The sequence below is a fragment of the Carassius gibelio genome, chromosome B9 (genome assembly GCF_023724105.1).
Source record: "Carassius gibelio isolate Cgi1373 ecotype wild population from Czech Republic chromosome B9, carGib1.2-hapl.c, whole genome shotgun sequence".
Taxonomy (NCBI): domain Eukaryota; kingdom Metazoa; phylum Chordata; class Actinopteri; order Cypriniformes; family Cyprinidae; genus Carassius; species Carassius gibelio.
Window position 1 is genome coordinate 12,079,521 of NC_068404.1, and position 26,592 is coordinate 12,106,112.

The following is a 26,592-nucleotide window of genomic DNA, read 5'->3' on the forward strand; positions in this document are numbered from 1 at the left end:
TTCAATGCTTTGTTGTTTCACACTTGGCTTATACTATATATATATATATATATATATATATATATATATATATATATATATATATATATTTTCATCACTTTCAGAGTACAATAAGTACTTTCAGGGTGAATTTTTGCTGCTGGTGTTCAATGCTTTGTTGTTTCACACTTGGCTTATACTATATATATATATATATATATATATATATATATATATATATATATTTTCATCACTTTCAGAGTTCATTAAGTACTTTCAGGGTGAATTTTTGCTGCTGGTGTTCAATGCTTTGTTGTTTCACACTTGGCTTATACTATATATATATATATATATATATATATATATATATATATATATATATATATATATATATATATAGTGCCCATTAAATCATGTCGGGTGTATTTAAGAAGGCACATATATTATATCACACATACTAAACTTTGTCTCACTTTATGGATTCAAATGTCTCAGTTCCCATTATTATGGGATGGTTGTGGGAGTGTCTTTCACAGTGCCTGTTGATGTTGTGAAGAGCTTCAGTAGTCATTTAATTGGGCTTAGATTCCCACATATCAAGACCTTCGTTTTAGGAGCACATGAAAGGGTTACTCTAATGAAAAGAGTCGTCTTCAGGGGGGGTTTGCGCACTCAGCCTGTGCCGTTAATGAGTACTGAGGAGCTTAGCTGGCAAGTCTGACAGTCTTTTTAAAGGCCAAAAAAAGTTCTCAGCCGTGTCCTTTTGAGTAGTCAGCAAACATTGTCACCTTTGTAAGTGGCTGCATTATTAAGTTGATCCCTGTCATGAGGCGAGATAAGAATAAAATGTTAACAATAGGGAGACGAGATAAATTGAAAGAGAGTGGTATTGGAACGGAGAAGAGAGAGGAGAAATAATTGTGCTAAAAATGGACAGCCTGGGTGCTCCAATCAGAATGTCTCTAACTGTCAACCTTTCTGTCTCTGGGGCACTGTGGGAACCGGCAACGAGTGTGAGGAAGAAAAGGAAGCTAGCAGACAGAGTTAGAGGAAGAAACTGATGTCTATCTTGGAAATTCTAAAGAGTAAAAAAAGATAAAGATCTCTTCTCAAAACTCACATTTAACACGATTTGAATCTGAAGGGCAAAATGCTCTGAAGCAATATTCAATCATGTGCACAATGTCATTTTAGGTAGGTACATAATATGCTACATGAGTCGCATCATTCATTATTTTAATATTTTAGTATAATGACCGCTAATCACTTTATTATAATATGATAATTTAAACTCAAAATGAGTATTTAATGTTATGGGATTGGTAAGATTTAAAAATGTTTAATGTTTTTAAAAGAAGTCTCTTTAATGCTCACTAATACATTTACTTGATCAAAAATACAGTAAAACAGTTATATTGTGACAATTTTAATATCAGAAAATATCTGTTTCCTTTTTCCATGCGATGTGATGGCAAAGCTGAATTTTAAGTCTCCAGTGTCACGTGATTATTCAGAAATTATTATAATATGCTGATTTGGTTCTCAATAAACATTTCTATTTATTACCAATGCTGAAAACAGTTGTGCTACTACTGTAGAGAACAGCATTTATTTGAAATATAAGTCTTTTGTATCAGAAATGTCTTAATTATCAATTTTGAGCAATTCAGTGCACTCTGGCTGAATAAATGTATTAATTAAAATAATAATAATTATTATTATTATTATTATTATTATAGAATTTAAAAATCTGAGCCCAAATCTTCAAATGGCAAAGTATTTGTTTATGGTCTGTTTAAATATTTAATAATCAGCCATACAGTAAGATTGATTTTGCAGTAATCATGCATATATTGTAGAGCTAACAAACTGTGGGCGAGTGCAAAAATACAAATGAAATGCCTTTGCAATCATTATCTGAATATGTCATGTTTATGACTGTAGAAACAAAAGCAAACTATGATGTTTTATTAAATCACCATTCTATGTCTATATACTGTTTCCACCCACATTACTCTGAAGTGGAGAGGGCAAACACTTTGGTCAGAGAACAAAATTAGAAATTCAAATAGGAATCAATAAGATGTGTTAAAGGAATATGTGTACATGTATGCCTCTTCAAAGACATCAGAGGGTCACTTTCTGAGATAACAGCATCACATTGCCCTGGGGAAGGTAGTGTTCCTGTGGATTTGGGTCAAATTTAATTTAGTCTCTTTAAGTGGCACTTCAACATGCACAGCGTCTTTGTTCTACATTCTGATCTCTATATTGATCTCTCTCTTCTGTGTTCAGAGACTGCCTGGCACAAATCTGCATGGGTTGGAATTTTATTTCCTACAGACCTGAATCAATACATTATTAATTATCAATGTGGCATATGCAGTTGAGGGGGAACACCTACTGTACTAAAAACTAGACAAAAAAAAAAAAAAACTCTGGGCATGGAGACTCACTGTAGCTGAAAGAACTATGAGAATTTCTACTTTTTGTGCAATTAAATGCAAATTATTAGTTATTTTCTTTAGTTATTATTATTTTTTTTTTGGTAAAAGAAATGAAAAAGTCTGTATTATTTTATTTTATTTTTATTTTATTTTTTTACACTGCCAAAAAGTAGTGTGGACGTACTGTTGTTCAGTCATGGTCAACACTACGACACATATATATTCATAGAATATATAGTAATATAGAACACTATGACATAATATATATATACATATTGTCATGGAACCAAAAAAAACATGGTAACACAATGGTACTTTTTTCTAAATTCATTTAGTATAACTCCTAATACATTATTTTTAAAGGGGGAACTAAACTGAATATATTGTTTTAATAATTAAATAATTACAATTAATTGTATTAATGTATTTATTGTATTTAATTAAATGATTGAATTGAATCAATTAAAGGTTTTTAATATATATAAAAATATTAGTTACATTATAATGTAAGGTAATTATAACAAGGTTTTACAGTATTAATATAAACAATCATTTTCCCTATAAATGTTTTTCAAAAATGTATTGCTTTACAAAATCACTATAATGCTACCACACTCAGCAGGAAGTTTTTTGCCGGAAGCTCATCCTGCTATTATCTGACATATGGTCTTCTAACTTGGAAATATGAAGCTTTAATTAGAAGAGAGAAACTTTTATAATGAGCCCAAGAGCACACACTAACATTAATTCATGGCTTGTTTATGCATTATTTTGAAATGACTTTACTCAATCATAATTAATTCACTGTTAACTAATAACTAAACTATTTTCTCAATTAATGTATATATTTTACTTAATTAAATTATTTAATAAATAAAAAATATAGCATCTAAAGATCTCTTTATTACACTACCGACCAAAAGTTTGGGGTCAGTATTTATTTATTTACTTTAGTAGGGATGCATTAAATTAATCAAAAATGACAGTTAAACATTTTTTTGATGTTAGAGTAGCAAATTTATTTCAAATTAATGCTGTTCTTCTAAACTGACTGTTCATCAAAGAATCCTGAAAACCGTTTTCACATTAAAACATTAATCATCACCGCTGCTTTTAATATTAATAACCAGCAAATCAGCATATTAGAATGACTTCTAAAGGATCATGTGACAAAGAAGACTGGAGTAATGATGCTGAGAATTAATCTGCTTTCACAGAAATAAAGTACATTTTAAAGGGGTCATATGATTTTTCCATTTCAATTTTTCCTTTCTCTTTGGAGTTTTACAAGCTCTTGGTGCATAAAGATGATCTTTAAAGTTGCAAAGACTAAAGTCTCAATTCCAAAGAGATTTTGTTTATAAAACTTAAGAGTCAACCACGCCCCCCAAAACGCCTCATTTAAACACGCCCCCACATGTCTATGTCTATCACAAATGCAGACATGCTTTTATGTTTATGCAACGTGATATGCAACACAATGCATAAAAAGACAGTATAAGTCCTGATTTATCTGTTGTGCCAGGACACGTCATCACAGCATGGTGAGGGGTGTAACACGCTTGAGGCATTCAACCAATCACTACGCACTGGGTAACTGGCCAATCAGCACACACCTCGCTTTTCAGAGCGATGAGCTTTGTAAAAATTGACGTGTTTCAGAAAGGCGGGGCATAGAGGAGCAACATGAATGTACAGTACATTATGTGGAAAATGTGTTTTTTACCTTGAACCGCATAAACGCATATCATTAAACCAAACACACAAAATAATGTTCTTTTTAGCACCACATATGACCCCTTTAAAATATACTGTATTCAAATAGAAAAGTTATCTTAAAGTGTAAAAATATTTCACAATGTTACTTTGTTCACCATATTTTTGATCTAATAAATGAAGCCTTGTTGAACATAAAATTCTTTCCAACCCCAAACTTCTGAACCATAGTGAATAAAAACATTTGGCCTCTCTCAATGGAGTTATATGTTAATGCGGTTGCTTGGCAATGTAAATACTCTACATATATACTAGTCTATACATAATTCAAATAATGTAATTACAGTTATACCTTCTTTTTTTTTTTAATATACAGCATATATTAAATCCACTTTCTTTTTTGAATATTGCGTAATGTCTTGGTCAATGGAAAAATTATGGTGTTTTTAGTCATTCTTCAGAAATATTCTGTGGAAACAATGAGAGCTCAACCAATAGTAAGACCTGTCATTTAGTCTGAAAAGTTTCCTTCAAGTGCCTTCGTTACAGCTATGTATTAACTGTGCTCCCATGAAAAGCTTAGTAGAAGCAAGCCATGCTGTGGAGGACTGTGTCAAAACATGTCATCATGTTAGGCAGAGTGGCAAATTTAAGTCAGTGAGCGAAAAGTCCTCGGCACAATCTCTGCTGTCTGCAAGGAATACATCGCCTTGAGGGTGGAATGGATGCCGTATGCTGAAAAGGTAACAGCCGGCTCCACGTTTGCCAAGCATATCATTTATCGTCCCTCAGTGGCGGTGATGCAGAGAACGACCTTTCCATGCGAGAGGATCTGAAATCAGAGCGGTAGAAGAAAGAGTTAAGGGGTAAAGTTAATGGCTTTTAGTTTCCATATCGTGCACAGTTCAGATGCGAATATATTTCCATGAATTTCCATGTTAATTTCTGAGGAATGGTTATGTTACCTATTTTTTGTCCATAAATGAGGCTGATTGGATTGGTGTTGACTGGAGTGTAGAATGACTAACAGTGTAAGCAATGTTTATTTAATTTTTTTAAGTAAGCATCAATAACTGCAAATGAGCTGTTGTATTAAAGAAGTGTTTGTCTTCTCAGGAGTGAGCTGTGTGGATGAGTATGATGAGATGGCAGCCGTGTCAGAGTGTCTCCGGTGGGCCGGTCCAATGCCGTCACGCTTCAGGAGCTGCTGGGTGCCGTGCAGGGACGACTGCACCTTTAGCTCCTGGTCGAAATTCTCTGAATGTTCTGGCTGTGGGAGCCGACGTGTCCGCAAACGCACACTAACAGGTGAGATCCAGTGAGAAAACTAAAATGGTGATTAACAAAGTTGTGAATATGTAACCTATATTATGACCGCTCCAAAGCTTATGTGATAATAACATTAATGGGAAAAGTCTATAAGACTGGTAAACAAAGGGCTTGTGCATTAACTATTATATTCTTAAGTAAGCTGTGTAACTTCTGGTAAATCCAAGAGACTGTAGAATGATTTCTAAATGATCATGTGATAGACTGGATGTTACATGTGACACTGAAGGCTGGAGTAATTATGCTGAAAATTCAGTTTGGCATCACAGGAATAAATTATTTTTTTAAAGTATAATCAAATAGAAAACTATTGTTTTAAGTTGTAATACTATTTCACAATATTGCTGGTTTTTTTTTTATCAAATAAATGCAGGCTTGATGAACAGAAGAAACTTCTTTCATAAACATTAAAAATAGTAATGTTTCCAAACTTTTGGTCTGTACTGTATGTACATAATAATGTGAAATAATGTAGAAAAATAAAATAATACATGATTAAGGAGTAAAACTATAAATTTAAATTAAATTTAAATTAAATTAAATTTATGCATTTAGCAGACGCTTTTATCCAAAGCGACTTACAGTGCATTCAGGCTATCAATTTTTACATATCATGTGTTCCCGGGGAATCTAACCCACAACCTTGCGCTTGCTTGTTTGCTAACGCAGTGCTCTACCAGTTGAGCTACAGGAACACTATTATAAAATTTAAATTTATAATATAAATAGTTTGTCTCACTGGAAAATACTAGATAATATTTTTAGATGAATAAATCTGATTCTGTGTAAAAAAAAAAAAAAAAAGTTTGAACAACACATTAACTAAACTGGATTTTACAATGCTTTTGATTCTGTTTATTTTTTATAAATATACAAATATATAAATAAGGGTAAAAGTACTTTAAATGATCATATAGGTACAGTATTGTTTATATGTGTTGATGTTCTCTGGCATGTTTTATCAAATAGTAGTCATTTTCCTCAAGAAATCTAAGAGCAAGGTTAATTATATTCATTTCTTACAGTCAGCAGGATGTTTGTTTAGTGTTTATAATGGAAAAGTCACACAACAAGACAAATACAGCGACAGTGAATGAGCTAAATCCTTATACCGTGGCAAGTCGATAAGCTTGTTTATATCCTGACAAGGTCGGGTACAAATTAGTGGCGTATTTGTAAAATCCTCTGAGAGCTAGTGCCAAGATATACAATGGATTCTCGAGACAATTGTAGTATCACTTGAGGAATATCATTTTAACAAAGGGAGTAAGCTGACAGACAAGTCAGCTTTAGTATATTCCTTAGCTGAGCATAATCAGCTAAAGCTAGGAAAAAAGGTCTTGAAAAGGAAGTCATTTAAAGTGAACTTTGAGTTCAGCACTCCAGTCAGTACCACTGAGGAGAATTGACATTAATTATTTGATTAACTATCCTCCGCTTCTTTCCTTTAGTGTTACTGCACCTACCCAACTTATTTTGACAGTCCTGTCTATCATCAGAGATCAGAGACCTGCTGTGAACTGCTCTACAGGCAGATTTGGAGCTGTCCGTTGGAGAATTACTGCAGTGCTTTCTTCTTTAGTTAGTTTGTTCGCATAAAACTCCTGATTGGCTCTCATTAAGATCTGGCACCTCTCACAATGTGACGTATTCACTGTGTCAGATAAACTTTCAAAGGCTTTCTTCACCTCGTAAGTTTAGGAAATCCCACATCAAAGACGATCACAAGCTAAAATGTCAGATTTCAACCTAGAAATTCAAGAGCATAAAAAAAAAAAAAAAAAAAAAATGAAGACAGAAATGAAGCCTTAAAAATGGCAAGCTAAGATTGTGTTTCTTGCTTATTGAATGCACAATATCCAGCAGGTGTTCGTTTCTGGAGGTGTCATAAATAATGAATTATCACTATTGACAAGTGTGTGTGTGTGTGTGTGTTTATACATATGCACATACTCTAACACATGCAGTGAAAGCAGAGAGCAGATTGTCAGTGAGGCTGCAGTGTACTGACAGAGATTTCACACTGTTAGAGCTGTTTTCTATCACTGACCGCCTCTGTACACCAAAAACAGATGGAGGCTGGCAAACACTTCTCAAAAAACTTCTGGACATCAGTGAGAGTGTGAGTTTCTCTTTGCCTCTACCTCTGTCTCTGTGTCCATCTCACACTCTCTCTGTGTACTGGATATAGAGGCTTCCTCCTGATAGATGGATGGTACTAAAAGTTAGAATGTTTATTAGGAAGTCAAATAATCATTCACTCAACAGTTTTGTTTAAACCGTATGATTCATTCAGGAAAAAAACAAACAAGTGACTGCTTGTGAGTGAGTTGTTGAATTATCCATTAAACCAGTTAATTCATAAACAGGATTTATTCTATTCAGATTTATTTGAGTTCAGCTCTTTTGTGTGTTGCTCTGAGAAACTCAACCAGTGGTGGATGAAGTACACATATAGTATCAAGTACTCGAGCAAAAATGGAGATACACCAATAAGATATTACTCCAGTAAAAGTATTTAAGTATTAAATGTAAAACTACTTTGTTGCTGTCCACTATTGCAGTCACCAATTCTATTTTGGCTTCATTTTAAACTGTTTTCATTGGTATTACTGTGTAGGAATTCACTACTGGCAAACTTTGCTATCTATGCTGTAGAAATATAAGTAAAAAAAAAAAAAAAAATCAGTGCTGTGTAGGAAAACAGAGAAAAACGACTTTGGCAAAAAAAAAAAATCTATTTTTAAATTTTGGATCCAACTGTCTATGGGTGGGAATACAAAAATCCAGAAGCTCGATCTGTACTTTTAAGAAAAGACCTGCAGCTGTCAAAAGTCTGCTGGATGATGCAAAATGACATATTTTGCATCATCCGGCAAACTTTTGCTGACAAATAAACAGGGATATCTGAGTGCAGGTAAAATGGAGAAAGAGTAGACATTGTTAATTTACATATAACATCATATTAGCAGTACACATTTGGTGGAAAACTTATCCTGTAACTAACTATTAAACTTAAACTGTTGCAATCCTTAGATGCGTATCCTTAGATATACAATATGAAAAATAAATCCATTTTTCATACACTCTAAACCCATGCACGTAAATCCTAGCAACAAGTACTCCTGGTTTTCTTGGTTGACCCTCTGTGCAGCTAATTTGAAACACAAAGCTGTCTAATCACACATTCTCTGAGACAGTCTAATTTAGCTTTTGACTCGACCAGAGATTCATGAATCCATTGAGTATTGCATCATGCTTAATGATGATGATCTTTCATCAGCATTATTTGAAAAGCTTAAGCTGACAGCAAAACCACACCAATCTCATTGATGCAAGCCAACAGCATCTTTCAATCAAACAACAAAATGCAAAAAGCTTCTGAATCCAGTACATCAAAGCATCATATTTCATTTAGCTCTTCAGCTTGACCATGCTAAATTGTCCAGTAATAAACCCACAGGTTTGACTGGCTGATGGAATTATGCTTGACAGGTTTGAGGACCCTTTTGAACGCTGGTCTGTAGTATTAGTGACAGTAAATCTAATGAACAGATCCTTTTATTTATATAACCTAATAGCATTCATCATGTCTAATGGACATGACTAATTTGAAATGTTCCAGGAAGTGAAGTGTGCGAAGAGGAACTAATAGCCTCTTAAACAGAAGCCTTTATGATGTGAAATCTATTCATTTCTCTCCTCATTAGATAAATTAGATGGATATGCTCCACTGACCATGAGAGTGCTGCGGGTCTGTGTTTGTATATTTAAAAATAAAGAATGTTGAAGAGAGAAAAGAAGACGCGTCTGGTTGGTTCAGTTCTCAGCACTTCCTTTGTGCTAAACATTTATAACATACAAACGGGTACGTTTACAACTTATTATAAAACCCTATAAAAGTAAAGGGTTATTTGATCATCTAAAAATGAAAATTCTGTCATCATTTACTCGGCCTCGTGTTGTTCCAAACCCATGAGACTTTCTTTCATCTTCGTTTTTAATGAAACCTGAGAGATTTTTGTCCCTCCTTTGAAAGTGTCAGGCAAGGACGTTTGAGCTTCAGCAAGAACCAGTGAAGTTTGTTCTTGCGCGTCATGCATTAAATTAGATTAAGCTTCAGCTTCTGTTTAACATATTTGATGAGCTTTATGGAAGTGCCTTGATTAGTGGTTATACTGTATGAGAAACAACGAAATTGGAAATTTGATGTGTCAGTTTTTGGTGAATGGACTTTCAATGGAGTGACAGAATCTCTCAGTTTTCATTAAAAATATCATTGTGTTTGAAAGATTAACCAAATTATTGTGGAGTTGGAAAGACATTAGGACGAGTAATTCTAGCTTTCTTCCTAATCTGTTTGTCTAATGAACCTGCATTGTATATTCCCGATTATTGTTGTTGTTTTGTTTGTTTTTTTCAAAATTGGTTTTGTTCCTCTTTTGTATGTTGTTTTGAATAAAAGTGTCTGCTAAATGCATAAATGTAAATTGCTAATTGATGGCAATATTTTCATTTAGGTGTCAAAAAACCTTTTAAAATAGTTATATAAAATTGATATTTAAGCATTTAATATAAGCATCTATACAAAGCAACTTGCAGTACATTGAAATTGGTCATTTTTATCATTTTGTGCATTCTCTGGGAATCAAAATTAGACCCCACTTCTGTTTGACGGTTTGGTCCCTCCAAAAGTCCTCAGATATCACTGAGGACAAAAAACATACCAATATTCCCCCTACGTTGTAGCGTCCTAGCTCCAAAACTGGATATTTCTAGTAACCCTTAAGACCTTGATTAGTTTAATTAAAGTTGGAGCTGAACTCTGAAGGATTGGACATGTCTGCTCCATCATATAAAGTGTGCTGAAAGATCGGCATGTTTGCTTGGAAGTTATTCAGTGACTCCTGCTATCGTCACTAAGCGTTTCCATTTCAGTCTACTCAGAATAGTTCTTTAATCGTTCCCTGGGGATGTTGGCAGTGGCACTTAGCAGTCCACATTTGACAGCAGTATGAATAATGGTCCAGTTATCCAGACATCATTAACGTTTTAATAATTTTCAAAGACAGATAAGTATATTACACACATGAGTGCTGTCTGAATGTTTCATCCAAATGGCACCTAAAATTCAGATGACTAGTCTCTGTTATTCATTGCTTCCCCTCTCTATTTCCATCTTTCTTTCTGGCTCTCCATCCTTTTCAGGTCGGAGCCGCAAACAAGAGCGCTGTCATCGCGAAGACTTGTACCCTCTTGTGGAGTCCGAGCCCTGTCCGTGTGAGGAGTTTGTTTCTCAGCCATATGGTAACTGGTCCTCTTGTATCCTATTGGAGACCCCGGGGCAAGGATCCCTCCAGGGATGGAGGGGTCGGCGACAGGTGCGTGACTGCGGTCATGGATTACGTTATCGTGCCGTGGCCTGTCTGGACCACGATGCCCACCTGGTTAGCCCAGACCTCTGCAGTGAATCAGGTTCGTCTACTACTAATTTCCATCAACTTTTCTTCTCTTTCTCTGTCAGTAAAGAGCCAAGTATTTTTTCCTCCACTGGGAAGGCAAGCAGTCATTAGTCAAATAGGAATCTGTGGGGTGCCCTGAACTGTCAGTGTAAATTAGACGGAGGTCTCAGCATCGGCACCAGGTGTTTCTGCTAACGTTGTTAGCGTGATGTTGAATGGCAGGGGCTAGACTGCTCTGATTGCTCGACATGCTCTTTCGCAGGTCTGGTGGAAGAGGTCTGCCACATGCCCTGCCCTCTGGACTGCAAGCTGAGCGACTGGTCAGCGTGGTCAGCCTGCAGCGCCTCCTGTGGCAGCGGCCTAAAAGTCAGGTCCAAATGGCTCCGGGAGAAGCCGTTCAACGGCGGGCGGCCATGCCCCAAACTAGACCTGAAGAATCAGGTGAGATGTGCGGTCCCAATAGGGAAATAGTATCTCTGTGGGCTTCCACTGCCATATGGTGGATCATCAGTGAGAAGCGAGTAATGAGAATCATTAGACTCTATGATCGCAGGCATCATGATTCAGATAATCGCTCATGTAAACGGTTTCATTTAGGGCCTTTAACACATCCGTTTTTATTGAATGCCTGAAATATCCCCACCGGAATATATTTAAGCCGCCTAGAGATACATTTTGCATTTTCAGCACGGTTAACATTCAACTCATTACCATTTCACCGGTTAATGCATGCCTCTTCATTAAGTGCAGTTTACTGAATGTACTACAGCCTCGAAGCTAAAATATGAACAAACACAATCTCCTCATCCGTTAAATAGTTTTGTTTCTCACAGTGAGACAGCACAAAGGTGCTAACAAGTGTCCATGTAAATACTCTTGCTGATTGCTGTAGATTTGTGCTCCTTGCAGAAAATCATGACCATTAGCGCAGACTGTCTTTTTGTGACCTCTCCTCTCCTCTTTTCACTGTCAGCTAGTTAGGACAGTTTGTACAAGTGTTATGTTAAACGCTGTTGCTTGAGCATGTGCAACACTGCCAGTCCTTATCTCGCTAAAGTACACATATGCCTCGCATATTGTTCAATCTTGGTGATATAAATGCTTATTTGGTCAATAATGATGTCCTTTATGCATGAGTAAGGATGTTGTTTGAGTCTGAATTAGATGTAACTGTATCTGCACAAAATGAAAGAATAGCATAAAGAAGGTACATTCATCTACGAGTACATTTGCGACAGCTTGCTCCCAGATGGGCCCCTCTTTAAAGGGAAATGATATTATAAATGTGCTGTGTGTGCTGGAATGGGCTGCAGAGGACACGCTGGTTTCTAGAGGTCAGTATGCAGATGAGGCAGTGTGCGTGAAAAATATTCAAATGCATTCTATTGCTGCTGTGTGTACAGATGGTTAAGTGCCTACTAACAACTTTTATGGGCCCACTGTTTAACAGGACTCAAAATACCCCTTCACTAAAGGCAGAGTTTGCCTTGGCTAATGCCCCTTCCAGTCTTTTGGGGAGATGAACTCTTACTGTTAACATTTTGAAACGGCCGTTCTGTGGTCTTGGCAGAGAGGCTGTGCAGCTGGCGGTTTTTGAAGCGGCCCACACTGCAAAAGGTGTGGAGATTGACAATTCTTCATAAGTATAGTGGAAAGTCACCACCAAAGCCACAGTGGATTTGTGTGTGTGAATGTGTTTGAGTTTGAGAGAGACCCTGATGAAAATTGTGTCGGTCTGAGGATGCCCTTTTATAACTCAGAAGACTTAATGGAGTTCTCAGAAGGGTTTGATGGGGAATGTTGGGGTTCATATTGAGATCTCTGAATTTTGAATGCAGTGTTTGGTATCTTGGTATATCTGAGCACATTTATTGGTTGGATCTAATCTGCTTTTGAAACTTTAGAGAAGACTACGCTTTTTCTTCATGTTTTCATACATTTGGCAGAAGCTTTTATGCAAAGTGACACAGCATTCAGTCTTACATTTTATCAGTTAACGCTTCCTTGGAAAGCAAACCCATGACCTTGGTGTTGCAGCACAACTCTCCATTTGCTCTTTATCTGAATAGTGATGCATTAAAATGAAAATTTGTCCAAAAATGAAACTTTTTTTAAATGAGCCTTTTGAAACAGAGGGTATAGAGATATTTCCACTTTCCATGTGCTACATGACATTTTTCGTTTTAAATAGCCTTTCACTAATTGTGGCATCCACATGCTATGTGTGCACAAAATTATTACAGTCATTATAAATGAATCAGTATTAATGTGGTCATTTTAATGCACATCTGGGAAGCTTTAATTGCGTTTCTCTAGACTTCTAGACAATTTATCCACAAGACTCAGTGAAGTGCACATCTCAACAGCTGCATACATCACTTGTATCTTTTGCCCTCATATACTGTATCATCTATCAACATTCATTGTTTAAATTAAATGTAATTAAACTGGCTTTGTTTCATGTGTCTGTTTTTGTCTTTGTAAAATATATTTTTAATAGCATCTGAAAAGTTTTTCTTTTCAGCCCATTGTCTATCTCCAGCAGTGAGATTTTTTTTTTACTAAAAATGTTTGAAGGAAAAAATATCATACATCCTTAAATCCGATCACTGTCTGGAAGATTGACTGACAAACCTTTTGACCTCCAAATGTGATAATCACAATTTTGTGCTTTGTGAAATTAAAGACGACACAATTTCTAAATGTTAACAATTATTATCATTTTTTGTGTCATGTGTTTATTCCCCATTTCCTAGGGATTTTTCTATTCTATGGACTGGAGAGTAAGAAAAGCAGAGTGAATGTCTTTGTGTTGAAACTAATGGTCCAAGAACAGTCGAAAACCTTATTAGTGCAATTTATGGTTAGGAGCAAAGCATATAAAGTGCAATTCAAGACTGGCAAACATTTTCCTAAAAAAAGTGCACTATCAACACTATAATTGACATTCCAGTATTGTCACATCAAATTCATGTGATTTGCTGCAGATCAGATCACATTTCTTGAGTGGGATTTAATGCCGGATCCTAAGTAAATTGTTTGGAACAGGACTAGTTAAGGAAACTTTGTTTACATGCCACATTCCTTGTAAGCTTTGGCTTGTTATGTGTCTTTGATAATCTGTCTGTGGCTGTCTGGCCCCTACATTTAACAAGCAATTCTCACTTTCCCCAGTGCAGCTTTCTGCTGTGAGTCAAAGAGAAGGGCAGTGCTCTGTATTCATTCATAATTTAGGCTTTCGGGTATTACAGGCTCGGAGAGGCCTTTCACAATCAGTAGATTGTTCCAGCTCCCTTTCGGACTAGTAAACAGCTGACCAGAGCTGTCTTTACACCACTTATTTATTGATTGGCTTTCTAACATGCTCGCCCTGTAAGGACATAACACGGGTGTAGGGCTGCAGCGCCTTCTTCCTGTCACCATTAACTTTTAGCAAGAACCCAATGCTGTAGTTTTCCTTTCTCTTTCCTGGGAGGATAACTTATTTAAGCAATGTTACAATTTACCACACGTCAATCGAAGAGCGTTCCATCTCATTATCCCGATAAATGCTGATGATTCTGACCGTCTTTGCCCTGTGATTTTCTGCCATCAGCCACTCCAAATGGGAGACTGGATGATGCGCAACCTTCTCCAGATGTTTCTTCTTGCACCATTCCCCACAGTGAGTCACTCGACAGAGATGAGATTGATATCTCGCCTCCTCATGCTGAACAGATGATCAGCCACTGTGACGGAAGCAGGAGGAGGTAGTGCATGAAGGCATGTCATCCCTATGCTGTGTCTTACTACTGATCTGTAAATTGAACTGTGCAGGAACTAGCTACATTTGTGGCACATGCTCCTGATTGTGAAAAACCTCCTTAAACGAGAGTCTGATGAGTTTAGCTATTGTTTTATAACGATGCCAACATGTCTTAAAGGGATAGTTCACCCAAAAAAATGTAAATGTTGTTATTAATTACACACCCTCATGTCGTTCCAAAATTGTAAGGCCTTCATTCATCTTTGAAACACTAACTAAGATATTTGTGATGAAATCCGAGAACTTTCTGACCCTCTTTAGACAGCAATGCAACTTAAATGTTTCCAGGCCCAGAACTGTATTAAGTACATTTTTTTTAAATAGTCCATGTGACATTAGTTCACGAGAGTACCATGTAATGCGTCGTGGTACACTCACAAATGGTGACAAACAGTGAAGCGGAGAATTGTTAAATATAGTCGTAATTTATTTTTCTTTGTGCACAAAAAGTATTCCTAAAATTATGGATGATTTCTGATTTCAAAAAGAATATTTTAACGATTTTCTTACTACCTTTCTGGGCCTTGAATGTGGTAGTTACATTGTTGTCTATGCAGGGTCAGAAAGCTCTCAGATTTCATCAACAATAGCTTGATTTGTTTTCTGAATATGAACAAAGGTCATATAGTTTTGGAACAACATGAGGATGAGTAATTAATAAGAGAATTGTCATATTTGGGCGAACTATCCCTTTAACTCAAATCACTTGAAACACGTTCTTTTCATGGAACATAAAACGAGTTGTTTAGCAGAATGTACAGGCTTCTCTTTTCAAATTAATGAAAGTGGATGGACTTTTGAACATAAGCTCCTAGATGGATGTATGGGTGGATATTTAGTTGGTTGTCTCTTGAATTTATTGTAGATTATCACATGAAGTGGTTTTGGAAGCCTGTTTGGAAGCCTTAGTACTCAAACACTCTCTGTTTAGTCATTGGCTGACTATGCAGCGAGACAGCTGTCTTTGGTTTCGAAAATACATTTTCATCAGTTTGTTTAGACGCTTGAACAAGATTTGAGTGCACTTGTAACATTAATATTTCCTTGCTCCACTTCTAAGTAACTCCTTATACTTCATTACATTGCCGTGCATAGCAGTATGAACATTGCAAATATGACTTGTACTCATTTGTGTGAAATAGTCCATGTTTCTGAATTGCTAGTGACATGTAATTTTCTGGCTCTTACTTTAATGTTTAGGATCATCATTACTAAGTGTGGGAAATAGTGATGTTTCTATCAGATCCAACAGATGCAGTCCTCCTCAGGGCTGGTGCAGTCTCCGCCACAGTTTGAAGTCTGTTTTACCCGCAGTGGAGGGCTCGGTGCTAGATTCGCTGTGTAAAGAACATTCTTCTTGCCCACCTCCAGAGCTGGGTGCCATATGGTAGCCATCATGTGCGCTGAGGCAGACTGTTCTGCTGATGAGACGGGCCTGTGTTCAGCAGGCTTGCATAATTTAACAACCTCTGTAAATCTGTGCTTAGAAACCAATCTCGCTATAAAGCATTTCTGCCTCTCCCACAGCTTCTAAATGAAGCACGTCTTTAGCTCAGAAGTAGACTTTTAGAAACCATCTTGTCATGCTTTTGTATGCTGGGACTGCTCTGCAAGATTACATGCACTACAGCGTAGGGAAACATGATGAAAGGCTGTTGTTAAACCTCACAAAGACATTCTACTTCTGTGCACACTTTTTATTTAACCATATTACAGCATGTTACAGCTAGAATTAGATTTGTTTACAAAGCTTCCCATTGTTGGCAACCTGGTACAGTACTTTACATTCATGTTCTTAATATATTGAATTGTGGTGCTTATTATGCAGATAATCATTTGTGTGTTTTGTGTTTTCCTTCTCTCTTATTTACAATAGATACAAATAGTAGTAAAACTAAAACGTAAAATTAAACTTATTTTATTTTGATAATCTCTGTGAAAATATAATATTCTGTAAACTTTCCTTTTAAATATTATAGAACAGTAAAGATGTTATAAGAAACAATGTTTGAAATGGCACCTATAGACATGAGTGTTGCATTAAATAAATATGCTTATGCCTAAATATGTTTTGCTGTATTTAATATGCTAACTTTTTTGGACAATGAAAACTACATTTACCAGTATTTTATGAGGTAAAACTTTTGATGACTTGTTTTGATCTTTTGACCGTATTGAACTTTGTGTACAGAAATGAGTCTGTATAAATGCGTGTTTTTCTTAAATTAGTTTGTTACAATTCAGTAAATCCATCTTTCTGTAATTCCATTTGAAAACTCAGCATCCTGTCTTTTGTGGCCAATTCTATTCAAATTCATACTCATAAAATAAAAGCAAATCAATCGTTAAAATCTGAGTTTTGTCCTAAGTTGTCTATTGTAGCATTACAGTCTGTTATAGTGTCACTCGTGAAGTCTTACCCTTGGTGTGATTGGGGGTTCATATAAAGGAAGGCTCTCAGTACTGACCGGTTAAAAGTGTGTGACATTTTCTTTTGTTAACTGGAAACAAGAGTGTAAATAAGCAGACGAAAGCTGCTCCCCCCCTCACTGCCGCCTCCATAATTGGTGCAGAGTTCAGCCACTTACAGATGATGATATGTGTCACAGTTTTCAAGTGCATTTCGGGCAAAATATGTTGCTGCTCACTGGTTATGGCCATAACTGCGGTGCTTGCCCCCATGCTGAAACAATCACAGCTTCCTTTATTGAAAACAACAAAATCAATACGTTTTTTTCATTTAGGCTTTGCGTGTATATCTGGCATTTCCAACTGTGGGGAAATGTACTGTATTTGTGCCGAATGACTAGGCGAAAGAGATGTTATGCTTTGATACTCCCTGTCAAATTGTTAACTCGGAGGTTTGTTTAGCAGAGAGGTCTTTGGAGATTGATGTTTTGATTTGGGCAAAAGCTGCTTCACTTCATTAATGAGTGGCCCACAGCGTTTCTCCACATCTCTCTTACACACGCTCTCAAATGTGTTTGATGCCAGAGGTGCTGTTATTTATCCTATGAGCTTGAATTGCACTTGGACTCATTTATAATCAGAGAACATTTCAACAAGAGGAGGCGTGAAAGGGTGAAAGATTCCTTGCTCGCAGTGACAATGCTAGCATTAGATTAGCGTCATCGAATCTTTATTTATCACCACACATCCAAGGCAGGTGGAATTTGTTTCTGTGATTTTTCGCACGAAGGAGCTTTGTAATGAATGCACGAAGCTATCAGTTTGTATTTCCATCATCTCAGTGGCACTGTAAAAGTAATCCAAACAACTTCAGTAGTTGATGTCTTCTGCAGCAATTTGTTTAGGACACAGAGATGACATCAAACCTCTGGATTTCATGATGTTAGGTCGTGTGCCCTGGGTGTAGAATAGTGTGAAATTGAAAAAAAAATTGAGAAAATACAGACACCAGAAACTCTACAGCAGGTTGAGAAGTTGAGTAAAAGTTGTAAAACCCATGTGGTCATTGTTGGCACTTGTGTTCCTCCTCTGATAATCTTCTGCATCACACAGTCGTTCTGAATATGCATATTGTTCGGTCCCCGGTGGTGTGGTGCTCAATTTGCTCTTGGAGTCTTTCCAGCTTTGTGAAAGTCCTCCTGCAGTCCAGATGGCCTGGAGCGTTTAGCTATGTTACAGAGGTTAGCCATCACTTTATCAACTAATTAGAATAACGAAAAGAGAACTGCGTGATGATATAAATAATAAATGCTCACTTGTCGTCTGATAGGCATGGAATCCCCTGGTTGGAAAAAGAGGTCAGAAATGTAACTCTTAGCGTTAATCCAATGAAAGCTCCTGGTATTAGAATGAATAGCTGCTTGTCGTTTGAATTAAGAACAAATAAAGAGGTATTAATTGTCTCCTAAAAATGTGTCTGAGTGTGTGTGGAGTCATCTAAATGATTGAATTAGTAGTAAAATTATGCATTTATAAAAACTCCTCCACAGTTGCAGAACATTTCGTGCATTGAGAACAGGACAGAATTGAAACGGTGGTTATGAATAATCTGCCACGCTGAAATGATTCGTGTCAAGACAAATTTTGTTTGTATCTGATCATCCAGTGGAGTTTAACGGAATCGTTCGTCATTTCTCACCCTCATTTAGTTACAAAGCCTTTTGACAAAAAGATTACATGATTATGGATCATTTGGAGATTTATTTAAATATGTCAGACGATGATGGCATTTGCTCATTCTACTTAAGCATCTTAAGGAGTTTTTCATGTCTTGTCATTGGCTGCCAGCGGGGAGTTTTAAAGGCACTGTTTTCTGTAATGTTGCTTTTAAATAATGTATGCACTACTGTCAAAAGACTATTTTCTATGTTTACCCATGCAATAAAACATTCTTAATTCATAAGAATATTCATAATACAGAGATCAGACTGTCAAGCTCCGAAAAAAACAGACAAAAAAAATCTATATTTCAACTCTTTTTATATATATAATAGAAATAAATTAAGTTACTCTGGACTGAAAATCTTGCCATCTGCCATTACTTGTCTCTCACACTTCTACAAAAATCACAGAAGTTTCTTTAGGGTGAGTAAATTTGTTAAAAAGTCGTTCCATTCCACTGAAGTTTTCTCCGATCTATTATTGACACCTATCAGATAGAATCACACAGTCTTGGTGTCCTAAAACGTTGTTTTAGACCTTCAGTGTGTGCACACTAGGTCTGCCCTATAGCCCGCCGGTACTTCCCGAAATCTCCTCCTTTTATTTTGTCTCCCATTTTTGCCTTGTATCAGCGTTTCAATATCAGAACATCACCTTAAGTGTTTTAGAAGCCATCACCGTGGTAGCATTTATCTCCCTGTGTTTCAGTGTACCCCGATTGTTTTGTCTGATTCCAGGGGCCAGGAGACAGTAATGGCCCAATCTGTTTGAAGTTTGAGTCAGGCTGTGACACTTAAAGAGATTTATAGAGTCGAAAGTTGCCTGCCAGGCTTACTACTGCCGTCTCTGCTGCTCTCACGTTAGGGCTCTGTGTGTGTGGGGGTGTGCATATATTATATACACTGTGGATGCCCTCAGTATTTGTTTTGTGCTCTTTTAGCACTGCTTTGACCTACTATGCACAACAATTATATCTCTTTTATAAGTATCTTGTTGTTAGCCAAAACATGCTGTATGAATAATTCGATATCAGAACATACAACAATATATTATATTATTATATAAAAAAATATGTAGCATACCGTCTGTATAGAGTGTAAAATATTCTGAAAGAAATAACTGAATGTTAAAATAATTTTATTTAGACAGTTTTTTATTACTAAATGTCAATATATATATTGATATGAAAACGGTTGGCAATTTATTAAATATTTAAATGTGCATTTCATGTTTAGAGTGTCCTGAAAAAACATTTGGACTCTTAAAAATCAATGAATGTTTTATGCATTCTATACAAAATATCAATATATATATATATATATATATATATATATATATATATATATATATATATATATATATATATATATATATATATATATATATATATAATTCATCTTTTGACCTATGAATCTGTGAAAGTGTTCCAATAAATATATTTTAATTTTAAATGGTACATTAACTTTAAGTTCAGAATGGGTTTTTATTATTTATTTATTTATTTTATTGGTTTTTTTTCCCTTTCTGAAATGCCATTTGGTTTGATATTTCGAATCTAATGTAACATAGCATTCATACATACGTTCACATCAAGTAGACGATAATAGAAGTTCTGGTGGATTTAAATCATTTTTTTTTTTTTTTTTTTTTATGGTTTGGTCAGCTTCCCCTCTAGTGTAAAACGCTATTTGTTTTCTAGAATTTGGGATATTTATGCAATTTAGGAAGTTAATTACCTTTTCACTCTGGCAGAAGTCTTCACCTTCATCCTTCATTCACACAGAATTACGCACACAAAGCCAGAAAATCTGCACTGAATTTCTTCTACACTTTTCTAATTTGCTGAAGGGAGTTACTTAGCTAGTCCAGACAGCAACCGGCTATTGCACAGGAGGAGTTAAAGCTCAAAACTAATATATATATCATTTCTCTTCTCTCTCCTTTGCCTGTCATGCACTGCTAATACGGACATCTTCAAAGGCTCAGGTCAGTGCCTCATTCTGTGTTTCTCCCTGTGCATCTGTTAACCCCACTGCCCCGCTGGCCTCCGTGGCCCCAGCCCTTCTCTGAATATGAGGAGCGCTGTATTTTGATCACAGGCCGACTGAGATTTAAATAAGTATGAAGTACATTTTCGTGTCATCTCTGGCCCTTTGACTAACATTTGAAAAGGATCAGGGGACTTCATTATCAGGCCCAGAGTACCTACATCCTCCTGGAGGCTACAGGAACTGACCTGTGAGCGGCATAGCTGGTTTATTTTTCTTAAAATATTTCCTCCTCTTGAGAGCTAGGCAGTGAAAGTTGCAGTGAAGGAGAATAGTAGCCTATATTTGTGCTACAGTATGTAAAGAAAAGACAAGAACTTTTTCTTAATTTGCGATAACCGAGCGCCGCCTTTCCATTGTAAAAGACAGACGGCAGGTTGGCTATTTATTGGAGCATCACAGAAAACTGTCAGGCGTGCCGTAAAACTGACTTTCCCCATTAAGGGCTTTTAAATAAAATTGTTTGCTGCTGTTGATGAGTGTTGCTGAATTAATGACTGTTTCTTAGCGTGGCAATTTCATTTCTTGATATCGTCATGTTTGCAGAGCTTTATTTGCCTGTGTTAATGAAATTACCCTTTTTTTTATTTATTTGTTTTATTTATTTTGATTTATTGCCAATTTCATTCATCATCTTTTCACTCACTTCTCACATCTTGAGCATCGTCTTAACACTTGTTTGATTATTGTAATTGGAAATTCAATGACACTCATTAAAGGAGAGGAGAGGAGATGAGGAGAGACGAGAGGAGACAAGAGGAGAGCGCTGATGGGGCTTTTAGCAGCTGCAGGGCCAGATGGGATATTTTGAGAGCGTGTTAGGGTCTGTATATCCCCTTGGGAAGGAAGCTATAAACGTACGGTCTCATTTGTTCACTGTTTTCATAAGCCTCTTTTATATGAGGTTTGATGGATTGATTGACTGCAGTTTTTGGCTTCTGGGCTCATTTTTTAAATAAAATCATGTCAATTTAAGAGGTAGGAGAATACCCTACATGTGCCACATCAAAAAGCCTCTCGCCAGTCATCAGCCACCAAAAAAAATAGAGCATAATCAGAGCAGACACACATATGATGAAAACCAAAACAAAGCTGTGCAAACACTATGTTTGCAAACAGTTTTCGGTAAATCTTTAGTAAAGGGACCAATTCTTGCCATTAAATAGTTGCTTATTAGCATGCCTTTTAATAACATAGTGGCTATTTATTATAGCAAATATTCTACATGACCATATTCTACATTCCTATTACCTAAAACACTAAGTTACTATCTATTAATAAGAGGCAAATTAGTAGTTTATTAAGGTCAAAGTCACAGTTAATGGATTGTTAATAGCGAGAATTACTGATTAATGCAACCAGTTGGCACTTTATTAGCAGCAGTTTGCATTTTTGTCTAATTTTTTCTTCTATTGCAATATTAGTAAATCAAAATCTATAATTGTGAGCCCAAACAAATTGATCAATACATGTTCCATGTTCCTCCAGCTGTATTGCATGGGATTCCATTGTAAAATGAGCCGCACAAAGCATTGGGACTTGTATAACAATGAGATTATAAAAAGTTAGATGTTATAAAAAGAAAGAAAAATTCAGATTTCAGGCGGTCCTGGTCATAATTTTTCAAGTTCCCAAGTGGCCTATCGCTCCAAAAGATTAATTTGTGACCTGTATTTTGTGTTGGCTTACAAATTAAATTTCAGTACCTGTGTACATACAGTTTGGTTTTGTTTTATTTTTCCTGTAGAAAATTGAAATCCTGGTGGGACTGATTGCCAAGCATTTTTTTCCAGCTTATTAAGTGAAATGGACAGTTGTCTCAGAAGCAGATAATGTTCTAACAAGAGAACCATTAAACAGACTGTACTTCTATCCCTCACAGCCTTATTTTTGTTTGCAGCAGATTAAAAATGCCGTCTACTCTGAATAACATCTACAGGGAATCTCATAACTAGAAAAAGGATTACAAAAGTTCTTAAATGCATTTTCTGGTTCCCGTCAGCCACCCTGATGCTTGAGATAGATGCTTCAAAATTGTATTTAAATGGGTTTTGCTGTAATCAGTGCATTATTGTCTCTGTGTGTCTGTAGGTGTATGAGGCTGTGCCCTGTCGCAGTGAGTGCGGTCAGTACGAGTGGGTAACAGACCCCTGGTCGGTCTGCACTATCAACACAGTGGATGAGCTGCCAGCCTGTGGTGAGGGTGTGCAAAGCCGCAAGATTCGGTAAGAATGGACAATTTCTCACAGAGTAACTCCATCACAGATGCTTCTCTTAGGGGTCACGACCCACTCCAGTCTGCCACCCTCGTCCTCCACATCCTCATTCTGCTGTTGTTTGGCTGTGACAGGTGTGTGAGGCGTGACAGTGGGGATCTGGTTAGCAGTGTGAATGAGACCTTGTGTGACCAGGATGAAATCCCTCCCCAAGCTCAGACCTGCGTCCTGCCGTGCCCTAATGACTGCGTGATGTCCCAGTGGAGTCAATGGAGCACCTGTTCAATAGTAAGACGTCCTTATGTCTGCTGCTACAAGGCACAATGTAAACGTTCAGAACATTCAGATCTGCCTCTGAAGCAAGGAATAGCACACGGAGGCCCCAAAAGTATTCATGTACTTTTGGACACTTAAATGTGTAATAAGACCAAAAATATTTACATTACCGCTCAAAAGTTTTGGTAAGAGTTGGTAAGATTTCCTAATGTTTTTGAACAAAGTCTCATACTGTATGCTCACTAAGACTGCATTCATCAAAATACAGTAAAATCAGTAATATTGTATAATATTATTACAACGTAAAAGAACTGTTTTCTATTTTGATATATTTTAAATAGTAGTTTTTACTGTGATGGCAAATCTGGATTTTCAGCATCATTACTCCAGTCTTTAGTGTCAGATGATCCTTCAGAAATCATTCTAATATGTTGATTAAGTGCTTAAGAAACAGTTCTTATTATTGTGAATATTGACAACAGCTGTGCCGCACAGTATTTTTGCAGAAAGTGTGACACATTTATTGATTAATAGAAAGTATTTGTTTGTTACAGTGTAAAAGTGTCCCTTATGATCACTTTAATGCATCCTTCTGAATAAAGGCATAAATGTATTTTATTTAAAAATAACACATCGACCCCAAACATGTAAGTTAAATATTGATTTGTCTTATTAATTTAGTAAAACATTAAAAACTTTTATAAGCTAAAACAATTAAAAGCTACACATAAATTTAAACAACTTATAGAACAATAATGTATAAGTTTAAATGGCCCTTTAATTTATTACGAGCATAGGCAGCATAGAAAGTGTTGCCATTACCTTTAATAGTATAATTGTGTTTTTAATGAATGTTAGATGATAGTAAAGTTATTTGAATATTGTTTAAAAGATATATAAAAAAATTATTGACTAATACTAATGAATATATACTGTGTATCTTTTATCCCAAAGTGTTTTTATGATTGTGTGTCAGTTATATAAGCTCGTATTAACTATGGCCATGTTCCACTAACACTTGACCAGCAATCATACTGCTCAAAACTGTCTTCAGTAAGACTGCTGTTGATATTGTTTTGTAGGTGAAAATTATGCACTGGTGTTTATGAGCTCGTAACATTTTTTTTTGCCTCTAGAGAGAATATTCAGTCTGTGAATTAAGTACAGAAATGTTTTACAGTATATCTCTGCACGATTCCTTCTCAGCTCAGGCCATGACATAAGACAGTGTGTTGAGATGTTTTGCATCTATTTGAATATTTCACATTAATGCTGCCTCACAAGTCAAATCTTCATACAGTTCTCCAGAGTTCCTGCGGCGAAATTTCAAACGGTGCACACGGAGACAACTGAAATCAGTATGCAGATGAACCTCCAGTAGTAATGAAGCATTTGTTATTCTAATTAATGTTGTGCATAAAAAGTTACCCTAGATACAATTTGCCATCGGGGCACTGACTCATTGAAGTGCAAGCAGCTCTTCAATTCGCACTCAACAAATCAGAAACAAACTGGATGAGTTATCCTGGCTCGGCCCAACCTACACAAGACTGCCAAGCCATTTCGGCATAATTTGGTCTCTACGCTAATCACATTAGATCGCAATTCTACCTTGTACGCTCTCGGTTCCAAGCAATGTTTGTTCTCTTCGCTGTGTCAAAGCGCTCAGCCAGCACTGCGAACATGTCAAACACCAGTGTTCGGTGATTGAGCTTGTTTAATTAGTTTCGGTTTTACATAATTATGAAATGTTCCCAAAAAACCTGGGTGCACAGATATGTGGCACTAGCTGAATAGAGCTCCTGCTGATGATCAGCCTCCCCAATAGTGAGATACATGCACATGGCCAGCTAGCCGTTTAAAGGGTCTCATTAGCGTCTGACAGTGATGGAGATGCAGATTAGTTGCTGCCTGCAGCCTAACAGCTTCTAACAGTGCACTTAGCATCGCAAGACCATGTGGCTGGCTGACTGCTGGGGTTTTTTCTTTTCTTTTTACAATGCAGTATTACACAGCACAGCGGTTACTGCTCAGCTTGCCCATGCATATGCACCTTTAAAAAAATAAAAATAATGTCTTTGATGACTTTGATGTGTTTGGCGTCAAAGCCCTCTTGAACTTATAACTGTGTTTATTTGTAGCCATGTAATGAAAGCACAGTGAGGACGAGGAGGAGACACGTGCTGCGCCCCCCAGTGGCCGACAGAGTGTGTCCAGACAGCAACCAGACAGAGCCCTGCAGCCTCAACAGCACCTGCTTCAATTATCACTACAATGTCTCCAGTGGGTCTCTCTCATTCTGCTTGACACAACACTAAATATAACATGAGCATCTAATGACTGCTGCATGACTCATTCACTTCAGCAGTGCATTTAAGGCATCACATTCTAAAGCTTGAAGGCCCTAATGGTCCAACACGACATTTGGATTTTCTCTGTGTTTCTGAAAATGATAAAAATATATATATATATACTAACATCAAATTGATTGAGGATTGATATATTAAATGAATTATTATTAAATTAAAAACTATATTTAAATATCAAATTAAATATATATATATTAATTTCACATGCAATATTCAAATTAATGTACAAACAACATAAAGGCTGTATTTTTTTTTAGATTTGTTCAGTGGCATCTTTTTTATGACTTACACCAATACTGATGTCACTGTGAAACTGATCATTGATTATAGCCATTCAACATTACAGTATACATGAGAGATATCAATATGAAAGTTTATTAGGCTTTAAAAAAAACACTTTTAATTTAAGTTAAAACAATCTTCACATAAACCCATTATAATAGATGTCATGTTTAGCTACCTGTGCCCTTCAGCAAGTAGGAAAGATACAGAAATAGAATAAATTTAGCAAACACTAAATTCTAAATGAAATATAGATGAATCCTTAAAGCTACCAAATGTATTGATTTCCTTTTTTTTCTTCTTTTGTTATTTGATTAACAGGCAACAATCAGGTTATTGGTTTTTATTTTATTTTTTTTGGCTGCTATTTCTTTAAGATTTCCTGCTGCTGAACTTGATGTGGATCTGACACCCATTGTGTTTTCTCACAAGCTTTTATATATTATTGTGGTTTAATATGAAATTATATACAGCGTGCCAGCACATTCGTGAGTGCAATTGAAGAGCACAGTATAACAGCAGACAGGACAGA

At 36.3% G+C, this 26,592-nt stretch overlaps 1 protein-coding gene across 3 annotated transcripts in view; it reads left to right on the forward strand.

Annotated features, from left to right (window-relative positions):
• Window positions 1-26,592, forward strand: part of thsd7ba (thrombospondin, type I, domain containing 7Ba) — a 245,886-nt gene that overhangs the window by 200,278 nt on the left and 19,016 nt on the right. For all 3 annotated transcript variants that reach the window (XM_052564976.1, XM_052564978.1, XM_052564977.1), the window contains 6 exons: window positions 5,259-5,450; window positions 10,680-10,946; window positions 11,196-11,374; window positions 23,009-23,142; window positions 23,268-23,421; window positions 25,551-25,692. In XM_052564976.1, the coding sequence (XP_052420936.1) occupies window positions 5,259-5,450; window positions 10,680-10,946; window positions 11,196-11,374; window positions 23,009-23,142; window positions 23,268-23,421; window positions 25,551-25,692 (1,068 nt within the window). The remainder of the gene's footprint in view (window positions 1-5,258; window positions 5,451-10,679; window positions 10,947-11,195; window positions 11,375-23,008; window positions 23,143-23,267; window positions 23,422-25,550; window positions 25,693-26,592) is intronic.